General features: G+C 56.7%; 1 protein-coding gene across 2 annotated transcripts; it reads right to left on the reverse strand.

Annotated features, from left to right (window-relative positions):
- Nucleotides 1-4,106: 4,106 nt before the first annotated feature.
- EPS8L1 (EPS8 signaling adaptor L1) lies at nt 4,107-15,412 on the reverse strand. Of its 2 annotated transcripts, none has more exons than XM_066271037.1 (20): nt 15,336-15,412; nt 14,456-14,511; nt 13,147-13,187; nt 12,990-13,048; nt 12,239-12,400; nt 11,800-11,949; nt 11,251-11,333; nt 10,564-10,825; nt 10,175-10,298; nt 9,894-9,982; nt 9,723-9,797; nt 9,471-9,619; nt 8,346-8,487; nt 8,186-8,214; nt 5,975-6,116; nt 5,762-5,893; nt 5,473-5,587; nt 5,146-5,320; nt 4,619-4,751; nt 4,107-4,528 (listed from the first exon to the last, which is right to left on the reverse strand). In XM_066271037.1, the coding sequence occupies exons 2-20, from the start codon at nt 14,470-14,472 to the stop codon at nt 4,442-4,444; spliced, it is 2,166 nt and encodes a 721-aa protein (XP_066127134.1). In that variant the 5' UTR covers nt 14,473-14,511; nt 15,336-15,412; the 3' UTR covers nt 4,107-4,441. The 2 variants fall into 2 exon arrangements, with proteins under 2 accessions (XP_066127134.1, XP_066127135.1); XM_066271038.1 differs by lacking the exon at nt 15,336-15,412 and adding an exon at nt 15,220-15,242.
- Between the last annotated feature and the right edge of the window lie 231 nt (nt 15,413-15,643).

Here is a 15,643-nt window from a genome sequence, read left to right on the forward strand (position 1 = left end):
GTGACTACGTTCTTAGCTGGGGCTGGGCTCTGCTTCTGTGCCCTTCTGTGTCAGTGACCACACCACCGGGATGTGCGAGTGGGGTGCTGAGGGGGGGAGGCTGTGTTCCAGGGTGGGAAGGGACTTTAGGAAGGGGCGGTTGGAGCAGAGGTCCCAGCCAGGGCTGGCATCTCTTTTTATTTTTTTTTTGGTGAGAGGATAGGAGGCAGAGACAGACTCCTGCATGTGCCCAACTGGAATCCATCTGGCAAGCCCACTAGGGGACAGTGCTCTGCCCACCTGAGGTGTTGCTCCATTGCTTAGCAATAGCGCTCTTATTAGAACCTGAGGCAGAGGCCATGGAACCATCCTCAGCACCAACCCGCTTCAATTGAGCCATGGCTGCAGGAGGGGTGGAGAAGAGAGAGAGAGAGAGCACCAGAGAGAACCAAGAGGGGGAAGGGTGGAGAAGCAGATGGGCACATCTCCTGTGTGCCCTGACTGGGAATTGAACCCGGGACATCCACATGCCAGGCTAATGCTCTACCACTGAGCCAACTGGCCAGAGCCATTGTCATCACTGCTTTTGATAGAATCATTTGCCAACATTTAAAATTTGGATAATTTGTGGCCTGGCCAGGTGGCTCAGTGAATAAAGCGTTGTCCTGTAGCACCGAGGTTGCCGGTTTGATTCCCCTTTCAGGGCATGTATGAGAAGCATTCAGTGAGTACACAACTAAATGGGACTGGCAAGTTGATGCTTCTCTCTCTTTCCCCTCTCCTTCCTTTTCTTTCTTCCTTCCTCCCTTCCTCAATCAATGGGGATTTTTTTAATATTAAAATTTGGGTCAATTGCATAGAAAAATCTGGAAATTAAAAAATATATATTTTTCTGAAGTTGGAAACAGGGAGGCAGTCCGACAGACTCCCGCATGCTCCCAACCGGGATCCACCTGGCACGCCCACCAGGGGGTATCGCTCTGTTGAACCAGAGCCATTCTAGCGCCTGAGGCAGAGGCCACGGAGCCATCCTCAGCACCCGGGCCAACTTTGCTCCAATGGAGCCTTGGCTGCGGGAGGGGAAGAGAGAGACAGAGGGGATGGAGAGGGGGAGGGGTGGAGAAGCAGATGGGTGCTTCTCCTGTGTGTCCTGGCCGGGAATCAAACCCGGAACTCCTGCACGCCAGGCCAACGCTCTACCACTGAGCCAACCGGCCAGGGCCTAAATCTGGAATTTGACTTCTAATAAAATAAGGAGCTGTGCTTGTGAGCTCTTCTATCCTGCATGGTAATAGTTGGCTGGAGCTGAGTAGGAGCCATCTCTTTTTAATATTAAAAAAGTTTTATTTATTGATTTTAGCGAGAGAGGGAGAAAGAGAGGAAGGAACATCGAGCTGCTCCTGTATGTGCCCTTATGGGGAATCAAACCGGCAACCTCTGCGCTTTGGGAGGATGCTCCAACTAACTGAGCTGTCTGGCTAGGGTCGAGCCATCTCCTTCTAAGGTAGGGCATTCACTCATTCATTCTTGGTCATATTCTATATGCCAAGCCCTGTCCTGCCTGTTGCTGATACAATAATGAATGAAAAAGGTGCCCCTAACTCATTTTCTCAGAACATCATCCAGAAACACCAAGGTTGTGGGTTTGATCCCTGTTCAGGGCACACACAGGAAGCAACCAATGAAGGCACAACTAAATGGAACAAGCAGCTTGGCCTGTGGTGGCGCTGTGGATAAAGCATCGACCTGGAATGCTGAGGTCACTGGTTCAAGTCCCTGGGGTTGCCTGGTCAAGGCACATACAGGAAGCAACTACTATGAGTAGATACTTCCCACTTCTCCCCTCTCTTTCTGTGTCTCCCCTCTCTCCAAAACTCAATAGATAAAAAAAAATCTAAAAAAGAAAAACGAACATGAATGTTTTTCTCTCTCCCCCTTCCTTTCTGTCTCTTAAATCAACCAATTTAAAATGAAAAAGGCAATGATCCAAAACGTCTTGGGAGGAGAGACATAAGGCATCCAACAGTAAAACGAATGCATTTCAGGTGGCGGTGCTATGGAGCAAAAGCAGGGGAAGGGCACAGAGAGATTGGTGTGTTTGTGCGTTTGCAGAAGTACATGCAGGTGTGTATTTTGTACAGGGTGGTCAGAGTCGGGCTCTCCAAGAAACTAGCACAGGCAGATACTTGAATGCATCAGGCAATGAGCCATGTCGATATTTGAGGGAAGAGTCTCTGGATGTTGAAAACACATGTGCAAAAGCCCTGAGGTAGAAGTTTTGCCCAACGTGTTGAGGCACAGGAAGAAGTTGCTATATATAGCTGGAGGGAAGTAGTAGGGGATGGGGTTGGGGAGATAATTAAATGGCTGGTATGTAAGGAGGTGGCCCTGGTAAGGACTTGAGCTATGAGGTGGGACCTACGTTTGAACAGATCCCTCTGGCTGTCGCACTGAGAACAGTCTGGGGACAGAAAACAGGGAAACCAGAAACACGGGTCAACAGTCTGGCTCAAACCCCATTCCTATCACAATCCAATTTGTCAGGACAACCTGGAGGCCATCCCCTTCACTATTCCGTGAATCATTCCGGTTCACAGCCCAGGTGAAGGAAGGCAGTGTGGGGGTGTAGTGAGCAGGAGAAAACTGGTTGGAATAGCAGGTTTGGGGGTCTGCTTGCATCTCTGGTCTCTCTGTTGGAAATGATGGTTGGGGTACCAAACAAGAGACTGAAGGGTTAGGTATCCACAAGGGCCGATGGTATTGAACAAGGTCTGGCAGCAGGAATAGGGAAGCAGAGTGCTGGGCACAAGAAGCTGATGACCCTGGCTGGCCACCAGCCATCTGGTGGTCCTGGTGGAAGCTGAGCTCCAGGGGGGAGAAGCCAGCAGGAATTGTCAGGGGAGCTCAGCCGTGGGCATTCTGGGAAAGCAGGAGCCATGGGAGGAAAAGGAAGAGGACTTCTTCCCAAAGCTGGAGGTACGTCCAGTTGGAAGGTGGCTGGGGGCCAGAGAAAACCAGCCTGAACCTAGCGGGCCAGAGGGAAAAGGAGCTGGTTCTTGAGGAGGTAGGCAGCTTCCTGTGGAGCTGTCATCTCACATGATGAAGATGCCAGGAAGCCTGGGGGCAGCTTTGGGAGGCTGCCACTCTTCTGTGGTTGGACCCCTGTCTGGAGGTGGGAGGTGAAGCAGAAAGTGGCTGCTCGAGACCAACCCGGGGGGCTGAGGGCAGGTTCCCCTGAATTGGGCATTTGAGCTGGCCCTGGAAGGCTGAATAGGTCCATCAGGCAGACAATTGCTGTTCGAGCAGCAGAAACTAGCAAATGCAAAACCCTGGTGGTTGAAGAGGTTTGGGATGGATGGTTTGGAGGCAGGCGGGACCAGAATGCAAGGAAGAATGAGGAAGCAAGGAATGAGGTTGAAGAGGTGGGTAGGGACCAAATCAATGAGGCCTCGAATACCAGGCTATGGGGCTAAGAGGGCAATGGGGGGCCAGAGAAAGATTCTGAGCAAGGTACGGGTTGGGACACTGGGTGTACAGAAGATCCCTCCGGAATGAACTGAAGGACAGACTGGAGGTCAGAGGTCAGGATGAGGCCTGGGTTGTGGCCCCAAGGAACGAGAGGATTACCTCTCTCCAAAACTCAATAGATAAAAAAAATCTAAAAAAGAAAAACCAAAACGAATGCTTTTCTCTCTCCATAAACAAAGAAAGAAAACAAAGGGGTCCTGGCCGGTTGGCTCAGCGTCGGCCAGAGTGTGGAAGTCCCGTGTTCAATCCCCCATCAGGGCACATAAAAGCGCCCATCTGCTTTTCCACCCCTCCTCCTCTCCTTTCTCTCTACCTCTCTCTTCACCTCTGGCAGCCAAGGCCAGGGTGCTGAGGATGGCTTCATGACCTCCGTCTGCTTCAGGCGTTAAAATGGCTCCGGTTGCAATGGAGCAACGCCCCCTAGTGGGAATACCGAGTGGATCCCGGTCAGGCACATGCAGGAGTCTGTCTGCCTCCCCGCTTCTCACTTCAGAAAAATATAATAAAAAACAAAAAACAAAGAAGGTGGGACGTCTCCTAGATTGCTTTCCTCTCCCCTGTAGTCATGTAGAGAAGGGACAGCAATGGACACGGCCCGCTAAGAGGAGGCTATTTATAGACTGGGCAGCACATCGCAATGCACAGGGCTCCCTGAGCGCTCTCTTCTGGGTGCACCACAAACGCGGTCCTTACATCGTCCCTTCGCCCTACTCCCCTCCCATTGGCCAGTCCGCGAGGGCTCGCTCCGGAGACTCCAGCAAGGATGGTCTACTTTATCCACTGGACAGGCAGGGAAAGACCAGGGCCGGCACAGCTCAGCAATCCTTCGAGGGGTCCACTTCCCTTGGTGGGGTGGGGTCGGCAGAGTCCGTTCTTCCACGGGGCGCGGGGAAACCCGCTGCCCGGACACTTTTAAGCGGAGGCCCGGGAAGGGTCAAATGACCTCCGTTTCTATCTTGCCTTCCACCTTCTTCTTTTGCTTCTCCATTACCGCCTCCAGCTCTGACACTTCCTCTTTGTCCTGGAGGGCAGGATGGAAATCAGGACTCTCGCTGGCGTCCGAGCGCGGGACGCCCTCCCGGTCCGTTCCGGTCCAGGCAGCCCGGCTCACCTCCAGCAGCGCGCGCTGCACGGTGACCTGGCTATACACACGGGCGCCTTCCTCGGGGCTCACCGCTCGGAACTCCTCCTTCTGGAGCGAGAAGATCTGCGCGCCTGTCAGCACGCCCAGCGCGTCCACCGTCCTGAGCAGGTGCAGAGAGAATGCGGTCAGACCTGCCGGCCAATCAGAGCTTACGCCCCACAAGCTCTACCGATCACTTCACGCTCCAGCCTGCCGTTTGTCCAATCAGCAGCAATCTGGGCTCAGCTGAATACTCCTGAATCTCCACCCATCAATCACATTGTGCCACGGCGGGCGGGGCACCCTACTTTTGAGGGAGGTGGGACTTGTATGGAGGCTCCAATTGGAGCCTGGGGAAACATGCCAATCACAACCTGCCAATCATTGCAGCATCCTGACGGACCCTCGCTTTGGGCAAATCCCGGTTCCCCGTGGTCTGCCACGCCCCCGCCCTCCGGGTCAATTACAACACTGCACCTCTAGCGAGGCCGCCCGAACCGGTACCCGCCACTCACCCAGCGCTAAAGCCCTTAACCTGCAGCCAGGCGCGGACCTCAGACGCGTTCGAGCGCGGGCTGAGCTGCGGCTCCGCGGCGCGGGGCCCCGCGGCCGTGCGGCTGGGGCCTGAGCGGCCCTGGGCCAGGAGCGCCTGCAGCTCCTCGTTGACACTGGACATCTGGCAGAATTTCTCTGCAGGCGGAAAACCGGGGAAGGAGGGCCAACTCAGGGAGAAGGGTCGTCGTGATGGGCCAGACTCCATTTACTCTTCCTGAGCCTCGGTTTCCCTGCCTGAAAGGCGAGGAGAGGGACTGCTCCCCTGAGAGGGTGCCCCCAACACTCACCCTTCTCGCTGGGGTCCAAGTGGTTGAGGCTGTCGCAGCTGTCCCAGTGGGGCCGAGCAGGGACAGGAACCACGGCTGGGGCCGGGGCTGATGGGGGAGGTGGGGGAGTGCTATTCTAGAGAGGACCGAGGGGAGAGAGAGCACCTGGATTAGAGAGAGGACTCCGAGACCCCGCTCCTCCTTATGGAGGTGAATTTCTGAACCCCCCAAGCACCTCCTCTTACTGTACCCTTGACACGACACACCCTCATTCCCAGGACCCAGGACCTGGGAGTATGCCCTAGCTTACCAGAATGCAGGCAGGGCTTTGGCTGCGGCTACTCCGGGGCCCCGGGTGGGATGTCAGGATATTATAGGGTACGTATCCCTCCTGTCCCCGCTGGTCTCGAACTTTCCACCACTTGCGCTGGTCATCCAGGACCTGGGGGAGGTAAGAGGGGAGGGTTCAGAGCCTGTGCCTGCCGTTAGGATTGGGTCCACTCTAGCCTCCGACTCCTCTAACCTCCAATACGTCCCGATGTTTGACCGATAGCTCGCTGCTGTTGCGGGCCTGGAAGTCATAATTACATAGGACCCACTTCCCGACTGCTGGCTCTGGTTCCGGTTCCGGCTGGGGCTCAGCTTCTGGCTGCGGATCTTGGTGACTGAGGAGAAAATGAGAGGGTTGGGGACAGGAAGCAGCCAGCCCCACTGCTCAGGGCGGTAGGGTGTTGGTGTGAGCTGGTGTTAGAGCCAAGCAGGGGCCAAGGCAGGGGGCCAAGTTAGTACTGTTAATAAAAACTTAATGCCTGACCTGTGGTGGTGCACTGGGTAAAGCATTGACCTGGAATGCTGAGGTTGCTGGTTCGAAACCCTGGGCTTGCCTGGTCAAGGCACATATGGGAATTGATGCTTCCTGCTCCTCCCTCTGTTCTCTCTATCTCTTTCCTCTCTCTCTCTCTCTCTCTCTCTCCTCTCTAATAAAAACGAATAATATATTTTGCTTGGCAGTGGGCTGTAAGCACCTGATATGGGTACAGGCACTACTTTCATTTTACAGATGAGAAAAATAAAAGTGTCCCCGGATCACACAGCTGAGGACAGCTGCTAGTGACTCCTCATCTACTATGTATCAGACTTGTGCATAATGAAAACGCAGTCATAATACAAACAATGGTTAACACTTACATTGCACTTACTACGTGCCAGGCCCTGTTCAGTCTGTTACCTATATTAGCTGATTGGGTTCGCGACACAACCCCTGGTAGAACCATGAATTTGAACCCTCCCCCTATCTCCCTCCCCCAGAGACCCTATTATTATTTCCATTTTAAAGGTGAGGAAGTGGAAGGGACCGTGATGTAAAGTGACCCACTGATGTAAAGGTCTCAGTGCAAGGAGAGGTGTAGCCAGCCTGCAACCTAGGCAGGCTGGCCCCAGGGTCCGCCTCCTGAGAAATTCTGCTCTCCTGTGCATGCCGCTGGATGTGAACCTGACCTCTCCTGGGGTCTGGACTCTCAAGTGAAAACCTGTGCAACCTCATGGACTTCTCACTCTTCCAGAGAGGAAGTACTATTCCCCCCCCCCCCAGGAACCAGAGAAACAGAGGTGACTTAAAAGCTGGGGGTATCAGCAGCACGAGGATGGGGTCAGCGTTCCGCGAGACCAGGCAGCAGCTGGGGTAAGGGGGTGGAATGTGGGCTCCGAGCCCCCAGGAAAGGGACCTCAGCCCGGATGAGGCCTACCTGTGCAAGGGAGAGGGGGGTCTTCAGGGCCGCGGCGCCCCCTGTGCGGGGCTGGCAGCTCCCAGCATGCTGTCCCTCCTGAGACCCTCTGCCGGGGCCCTAATCCAGACCCCCCTTTGGCTCCTCCAGCCTTCCTGTTGGATTTCTTCTCATCCTACGCAGCTAACCTCCCATCTGCCCTCGACTTGCCCAGGGACTCTATAGAGTCCTCACCTCTCTACCCCCTACTTCCCCCAGGACCCTAAAGTGCACCCCTACTGCTTACTGGAATCATGAACTTGGACCTCCCAGTTCTTTCCTCCCCTCGAAACCCAGGAGTCCAGATCTTAAGCTTTAATGTCTCTGTCCTTTGAACCCATAAAGACTCCCAGTCTGATAACCCAGCAGGGTCCGAGACAGTTGCTGTACAGCCTTGGGAGAGCGAGGGTCAATCCTCCTGGCCTTTACCTCCCCGAGGGGCCCCGTCAGAGATACTACCCCTTCCTCACTTTCCCACAAACTTGCCCCTCAGCCTTTGAAGTCTCTCCAAGGTCCCAAGTACCAGATTTGAGCTCTTCTTTAAAACTCAAATCTTTAATTCCCAGCCGCTTCCCTCCAACACCCAGGACTCTGTCCTGGTAGGGACCCAGGTAGCGAGCATCCCAGATCCTGGGAAATCAACGTGCTTACTCTCAGCCCTTTGGGGACTCTGGGTCTGACCTCTCAAGACTTTAACCCACACCTAGCCTCCTCCTCCCTCCGACCCTGGATTCTGATCCTCCAGCCCCCTCCTCCCTCAGACCCAGAAGTCTGGGCCCCGCCCCCCTCCCACCCTACTCCTCCCCCCTCTCTCAGCCCTTCCCCCAGGCCTGGTCACCACCTCACCCACCTGCAGAAGAGCCGGGAAGACAGAAGGAAAAAGACAGAAAATAGAGGGGCGGAGTCAGTGCCAGGAACCCCAGGACGCACCCCTCCTCGAACCCCTGCCCTGCCCTGGGGCTGACACTCACCCATTGACAGCGATCTGGGGGGCGCTTTGCTGCAGGAGGTAAGAACGCAGCAGATCAGGGGTGTGTGTGTGTGGGGGGGCGGCCTCCTCCCAGACTTCCCAGTCTTGGCCTTACTATGTCACCTGGGGGAGCCTGCTGCCCCTCCAAGCCTTAGCCTCACCTGCCTGCGCCGCCGCTCGTGCTGTAGTTGTTTCTCCACTGGGTCCTCCCAGGGGCGGCCCTGTGGGTCAGTAGCTGTGGGCTCCCAACCGCTGTAGAATTCGGGGCTGTATGGGGATCCCTCCTCTAGGGGCAACTCCAGCCTGCATCCAAGGACGGGCAGAGGGCTCAGGAACCCTGGTCGGCCTCGATTTAGCCCTGTCATTAAGTTCACTTTCTCCCTTTCCCTAAACCTCGCTCCAACCCAGCTATTCTTTCCTCGCCTCTTTTTGCCAAGCCCTGCTTGTGCTTCTGAGTTGTCCCATGACATCAATTATATGTCTAAATACATTGATTCCAGAGCCATGGGCGGGTAGTTCAGTTTGTTAGAGCGTCGTCCCGATACGCCAAGGTTGCAGGTTCTATCCCAGGTCAGGGCACATACAAGAATCAACCAACGGCCTGATCTGTGGTGGCGCAGTGGATAAAGCGTCAACCTGGAAATGCTGAGGTTGCTGGTTCGAAACCCTGGGCTTGCCTGGTCAAGGCACATATGGGAGTTGATGCTTCCAGCTCCTCCCCTCGTCTCTCTCTGTCTCTCCTCTATCTCTCTCTGTCTCTGTCTCTCCCTCTCCTCTCTAAAATGAATAAATAAAAAATTTTAAAAAATCAACCAACGAATGCGTAAATAAGTGGAAAAACAAATCCATGTTTCTCTCTCTCCCTTTCTCTCTCTCTCTAAAATCAATCAATAGGATAAAATAAATATACTAATTCCAACTAATGCTCCTACCCAGCCTCTGAATTCAAACCTGGTTTCTAGCTACACACATCCCTCCCTGACTCTGCCCCCACCCCTTAGATATAGCCACGCCCCATTCCTCCAAGCCTCGTGTCCCCGTTTCATTATCTAATGAAGTCTTACCCCTCTCCTTCACACTAATTTCTGGCCTTTCCTCCAATCGGATGCTGGCATTTGTCCTAGGTCCCACCCTTTCCACATTGGCTACACCCTCCTGTCTAAACTTCTCTAACCCTTCCCAGTCTCACCTTTCCAATCACCACATCCCCACCCTCGGCCTCATCAGTCCTCCAATCACCACGCCCCTGCCTCCCAGCCCCGCCCCTCAATCACCCGCTCCCTCACCCTGGGCGGGTCCACAAGTCCCCCAGCGAGGTCCAGAGCACATTTTCACTTGGGGAGACATTGTCCCGCAGCAGTGCCACAGCCTCGGACGTCAGGTGTGGCCTCCGCACGCCGCTGGCGAACTGGGGTCCGCCTGACATTTCCACAATCTGCCATGGGGGCGGGAGTGGGTACCCCATCAGACCCTCTCGAAGGGGAATCCCGATTCCTCCCGCTGCAGGGGGAACAGGAGGACCTAGGCGATGGTCTCACCACGTGCAGAGGTCCGAACAGAAAGTGCAGCAGCTCTTGCGAGGAAGGGTTGGCGATGTTACCACGCAGGCGCCCCTGCGGAGAGGGGGAGGGGCTGGCATTAGTGCGTGTACCGGGTCAGGTTGGGTATTCCCTTCCACCCCTGATGCCCTGCGCTGGACGTGTCCTCACCAGCAGGCTGAAGGCATACTTGATTTTCTGAAGCACGTCGGTGTACTCGGCCTCGGTGGGGGGCTTGGCTCGCAGAGTCAGGAGGTCCTCTGTGAGTAGGGGGGAAGGGAAGGGGATAGGGGACCCAAAGACAGCATCAGGGAGAGGAAGAACCCCAGCGAGATCCCGACGGGGAGTCAAACTGGCAGGGGGTGCGAGGGAAGACCCGCAGGCAAGGGAGGCTATTTGGGAGTGACCAGAAAAGGGGGGTGTTTGGGATCCCACCCGGTGGCGCCCCTCACCCTCAGCCTTCTGGCGCCGGGGCCTGCGGCGCTCCCGGTGCTCCAGTACTCGGGCCGCCTCCGCAGACTTCTGCAGCTTCGATACGAAGCTCTCCACGTCGTCGAACACGTGGTTCAGGATGTCCTGGGGGACAGAGCAGGGGGGTGGTTGAGACGGCTGAGTCCCGGACCCTCATCACTACTGTCAAAGTCCGCCCTCCAGCCAAGAGCGCTTAGACACCCCCCCCCCCCCCCCCAGCCCAAGCTCCACTGTCTGATACCTGGCCCTGCCCCCACTCGGTCACACCCTCAAACGTCGGATCACGTCCCCAGAGCTGATTACTCTCCCCTGACGGGGGACTCAAACCCCACAGCCAGTCCAGCTCTCACCCTGGCCCGGCCCCTCTCACCACGTCCCGTTCCGCCTGCAAACTGGCCAGGTCCGGGCCGCGCGGGCCCAGGTCCGGGGAGGTTGGGTCAGCGCTCCCGGAGGTGTCCTCCCGGCCCGGTCTCCGCGCCGCTTCCGCCTCAAGGATCGGCTCGGTCTGGGGTCGCCCGAGGCCCGGGGCCGACTCCGCTGTGCTGATCGCCGCGCGTACCGACCAGCGGTGCCGCAGGGGCGGGGTCTCGGCGGCGGACGAGGGGCGGCGCTGCAGCTCTTCTCGCGTGGCCCTGCGCAGAAGGACGGGGGAATGTGAGTCTGGGTCCCCCGAGGAGTCCGTGGAGGGGAAATTTTCGGGGCTTAAAACGGAAACAGTGGCCCAAAGGGGTCGAACTGAGGCTCACAGAGTGATAGGAAAATATCCAAGATATGGGGGGCGGGAGGGGGAAAGCATTTCTCTGGAGGAAAACAGGCCAAGGGAGGAGGGAACGAGGACCAGAGCCGGGAAATGTAGGGTCCTGGAGAGGGGGCACACTGGTCTGGAAGGTACACGCAAGACTTGAGGAGGCTTTGTTTGACTCCATTCAAAATTCATGCAGCCCGACGCTAGTGGTAACAGCCCGTTTCTCGGAAGGGGAGACTGAGGCCCAGAGAGACACCCCCCACCACCACTACCCGTCCCCTCTTCTTTCCGGCTTCCGGCCAGCGCTCTTACTTGAGTGCAGCTGCCCTGCGATCCCCACGGCCAGAGCGGAAGCTGTGCAGGGCCCCCTGGATGTCCTCGTGGATCAGCTCCGCCTGCCAATCACGACGTCAGACCACGCCTCCATCCCATCCACTGCCCTCCTCGGGCTGCGCGGGGGATGGATTCCTTGGCTCGGTCCCACACCACGTCCAGTCAGCGTACACGCACGTGTGCCCGTGCAGGTTCACGCCCCAGACTCACACCTTCGCCCTAAATCTGTCCCTGAACTAGGCCACGCCCCTACCGACGTAGGCCCCGTCCAGGGGGCTCCTCACTTCTACAACCAAACTCACCCCCGTCCCAGAGGACCCCTTCTCCTGGGTTCTGTCCAAGCCCCTCGACCTTGAGTTTAACCAGCCCTCAAAGCCCCCTTCTTTCCAGAGTATCTTTTAGGGCCACGCCCCTCCGCTGGCCCTGGCCCGGCCTTTGTCCCCAAGCCACGCCCCTTTCCAGTTCGCTCCGGCGCACGAGGGTTCCCAGCCCCTTCCTTCTCCGTGACCCCAAACCACTCCCGCTCACCCCGAGACGCAGACCCTGGAAGAAGTGCACGTCGGGCTGCATACGCTCGGGCTCCTGGCACACCAACAACAGAAGCGAGCGACTCCGGCCCGGCGGCGTCACCAAGTCACAGCGCACGATGGCGTCCAGCGGGTACGACTCCAGCTCCTCCTGCGGGGCGGGACGGCGGGTAAACTGAGGCTCAGAATTGACGACACTGCTCCAGGGCGACAACAGTGCCAGCAGGCGCAGGCACTTTGCAGGACAACGAAAAACACCCTTTTAATAGATGAGGCGAATATAGGGCTCAAAAAGGGGGGCGGTGTCTCTTGCCAAAGTTCCCAGAGGAAAGGCGACCAGAGCCCAGATTCCCACTAAAGTCCCCAACATCGCCAGGGCCAAGCTCTCCATGCCTGGCTGCTCGGTCGGCAGCGCCTTCCACCCATGTGCCCCCTGGCACCTTGGAGAGGGGGTCGAGCAGCGTAACGTGGTCAGGAGACACGCGCAGCAGCATCTCCTGGGCCCAGACCCGGCCCTGGCTGTCCATGACAGCCAGTTTCCGCGAGGCGTCCTCCACCGTGTGCACACCATCCTCTTCGCCCAGACAGAACGTCACCAGGTGCTGCCACGGAGAAAGCAGTGAGTTCCAGGATGATGCTGGGTGGGTTCAGAATCCCTTGAAATCAGTTTTCCGACTTACGACTAACCACACCTCCTTTAGGAAGCCTTCCCTGATCACTTGCTCCACCTATGGGCGCTTCCACTCAGCGCCTTTTGTTTCTCTCTCATCAGTGACTAGCATCTGGGTCTGTCTTCCCTCCAAGACTGGAGGTTCCCTGAAGTCATGGAATGGTCTGGATTACATTTAGTCCCACCAAAACAGCTCTACCTGCATCAGAACACCTGGCACTCTTTGCTGCGCCTCTGGACCTTGTCTGACCCCTACTCATCTAGGATGGCGCCTGATTTTTTCCTGTGGCCAGACCGTCCAGCTCAAGGCTGGTCCAGAGAAAAAGTTGGCAGGTTCGAGCGGAACTGAGTTTCTCCACGGACACTCATGTCTGAGGCAAGGCAGAGGGAGGAAGTCCACTTAATAGATGAGCAAACTGAGTTTCTCCAGTTCTTTCTGCTTGGAAGCCCAACTGCTGTCAACACCCCTATCTCCTTTTGTCCCAGAGGACTCCCTGTGGCAGTGCAGACCCCAGACTCACATTGACAGGATACTGGGACACGTCTGCCATCACCACCGTGGAGTAACGCTTCCTCTGCTCTGTGGGGGGAGGAGGAAGGTGATTCAGGAGACGTGGGCCCCCAGCTCCCTCCTCCGTCAGACCCAGTTCCCTAGCGTTTCTTTGCTCATAAACTCACCATAAATGGACTTGGCACTTGGTTTGGGGGCAGCTTCAGGGCTGGTGAAGGAAAACAAGGGTGAAAGGGACTGTGGGAATTGGGAGCAGGCAGATCATAGGGGTTCCAAATGCCAAGAAGTGCAGTGACTTCATTATAAGGGCACTGGAGAGTCATTGAGGGTACTGAGCACGGAGGAGAGAGCAGTGCTGATCTGTATAGTAAGACAGGTGAAGTAATGGTACTGGGCAGTGGTGGGGAATGAGGTCTCTACTGTCACACAGACCTGGGTTTAAATGCCCCGTCAGTTACAATCTTGCCTTAAGACTCAGGATAGGAGAACTTATCTCTCCTGCCTCAGTTTTCCTCTCTGTAAGATAGGGTTTCGTTCCCCAATCGCTTCCATCTGCTAGGGCTGCTGTGTGAATTCAATGAGGTGATGCAGTTGAAGTGTTCTGTAGCCTCAATAACTTATTATCATTATTATAATGCTAAGGGCTCAGCACATGACAGTTGCTTTATAAATGGGAGTTTTTACAATAGTATTAGTAGTATTTGGAGCAGATGGACAGTTATCTCCTCTCCCTCCCACTCCCATGGACCTGGCTTTAGCCAAACAAATCCTTCTCTGTCTCCTGTCTTTGCCCTCCTCTTCAAGGTCACCTCCAAGAAGAATTCTTGAGTCCCCATTTCCCCAGAAATGACAGAGGCGCAGAGCCCGGGTGGGGTCAGGAATGAGAAATGCAAAGTCCTTTCAGTCAAACCTGTACTCCTCAGCCTGCTCCTGTCGGTCAGGTCTCCCCACAATTTGATTACCTTTGGAGCTGTGGAACTCACTACTTCACATCCTCCATGCAGCTATCCCATGTGTCTGTCTTTGTCCTCCCCAATAATCTAGGAGACCTGAGCCTTCATTATGAACATCCGTGACTTCTTAGCAAAGGGTCTATATTCAATAATAAGGCAACAATCGTAGCCACAAGAATGCCTTTGAGTTGAACCCGTGCTGTTACTCAGTTCTCTGCTAAGTCATGTGTGCACTATCCGATCAAGTCCTCAAAATCGTCCGTTTCACAGAGGAGAGACTGAGGCACAAAGAGGTGATGTCCTTTGGCCGGTTCACACCACTGCTGAGTGTTAATGTCCGAATTTGAACCCAGGTCTGCTTGCTCTGGAGTGGAGCTCTAACTACAGGCTGGACCGGGAGAAAGGCAGCCCAGGGTCCTTCTGAGTGTCCAGACCTCAGCGGCTGTAAATGCCCTGTGGGAGCGGGTGAGAGAGTGGAGGAGGTGTGCTGGGGCTGAAGGGCCGGTGGGCAGCGAACACTTACCTAATGGTGGTGCTCATGGTGCTCAGAGTGGGGAGCTCTTGCTACAAGGACGTGCCCTGGGAGCCAGCAAAGAGGTGAGAGCCCGACCTGCCCTGGGGGACCTATAATTCCCCATCCAGCTTCCTCCCTCAGACCCGGAGCCCGCCCCCCACCGCCCCTCCTCCCTCGGACCCGGAGCCCGCCCCCCCGCCCCTCCTCCCTCGGACCCGGAGCCCGCCCCCCACCCAGCTTCCTCCCTCAGACCCGGGAATCTGCCCCCTCCACCCCTCCTCCCTCGGACCCCGGAGTCCGCCCCCCTGCCCCTCCTCCCTCGGACCCGGAGCCCGCCCCCCCACCCAGCTTCCTCCCTCAGACCCGGGAGTCTGCGCCCCCCCCCGCCCCTCCTCCCTCGGACCCGGGAGTCCGCCCCCCTGCCCCTCCTCCCTCGGACCCAGTGGTCCGGCCCCTCCTCCCTCAGACCCGGGAGCCCTTCTTCCCTCAGATCTAAAGCCCTGTCCCCCAAATCCTTCAGCAACCCATGCATTCAATTTCCTGAACTCTGTCTAACCCGCTTTCCTCTTCTACCCAATGCCCAGTCTCCCAGCCGTATCTTCGCAGGGGTCCCGTCGGGGCTCCGAGGTTCTCATTCTTAAGAACCAGGGGGCTTTGACCCCACGCTCTCCTCGGAGAACCACTCATCCACTTCCTCAGTCCCGCTGAGCCTATGTTCTTTACCGACGGGCGGGGGGGGGGGGGTACGGGGGAGGGCACTTTTCAACCCTTACCCCTTGAAGACTCGAGAATGCAGGTCCCCCAGCCTGTCCTGAGTCCAGGCCCCTGCTCCTCCGCCCCCAAACCCAGGCGGTCCCACCTCGCAGCCCCTCCCGGGCCCCCTCCTCACCTGCCTTGCCCGGTCAGGCTCTGTCCGAGGAGAGGCCTGCTGGGCTCTCCCTTCCAGACCTAGGCCCCTCCTCCCTCCCTCCCTGGGCTGTCCCGCCTTCTTCGCATACCTGAGCACTCACCTGGCACTGCCCGGGCTGCAGTGGCCCCTGGGCGGGGCTGGCAGGAAGACCCAGGGCTGGGCAGGGATGCCTCAGGAGCCTTGACTGTCTCTTCACCACAACAATAGAACAATAACAACAACAGTCCTCCTGGGTCACCCCTTGCTCACGTCTCACATACCCCCTTCAATTCTCCTCATACCTTCTG

Source organism: Saccopteryx bilineata, chromosome 3, assembly GCF_036850765.1.
Source record: "Saccopteryx bilineata isolate mSacBil1 chromosome 3, mSacBil1_pri_phased_curated, whole genome shotgun sequence".
Taxonomy (NCBI): domain Eukaryota; kingdom Metazoa; phylum Chordata; class Mammalia; order Chiroptera; family Emballonuridae; genus Saccopteryx; species Saccopteryx bilineata.

Coding starts and splice junctions, on each gene's coding strand:
- EPS8L1 (XM_066271037.1), bottom strand. Junction 4,752..5,145: donor GTTAAGGGCTTTAGCGCTGG/GTGAGTGGCGGG, acceptor GCACCTGCTCAG/GACGGTGGACGCGCTGGGCG. Junction 4,529..4,618: donor TGCAGCGCGCGCTGCTGGAG/GTGAGCCGGGCT, acceptor CCTGCCCTCCAG/GACAAAGAGGAAGTGTCAGA.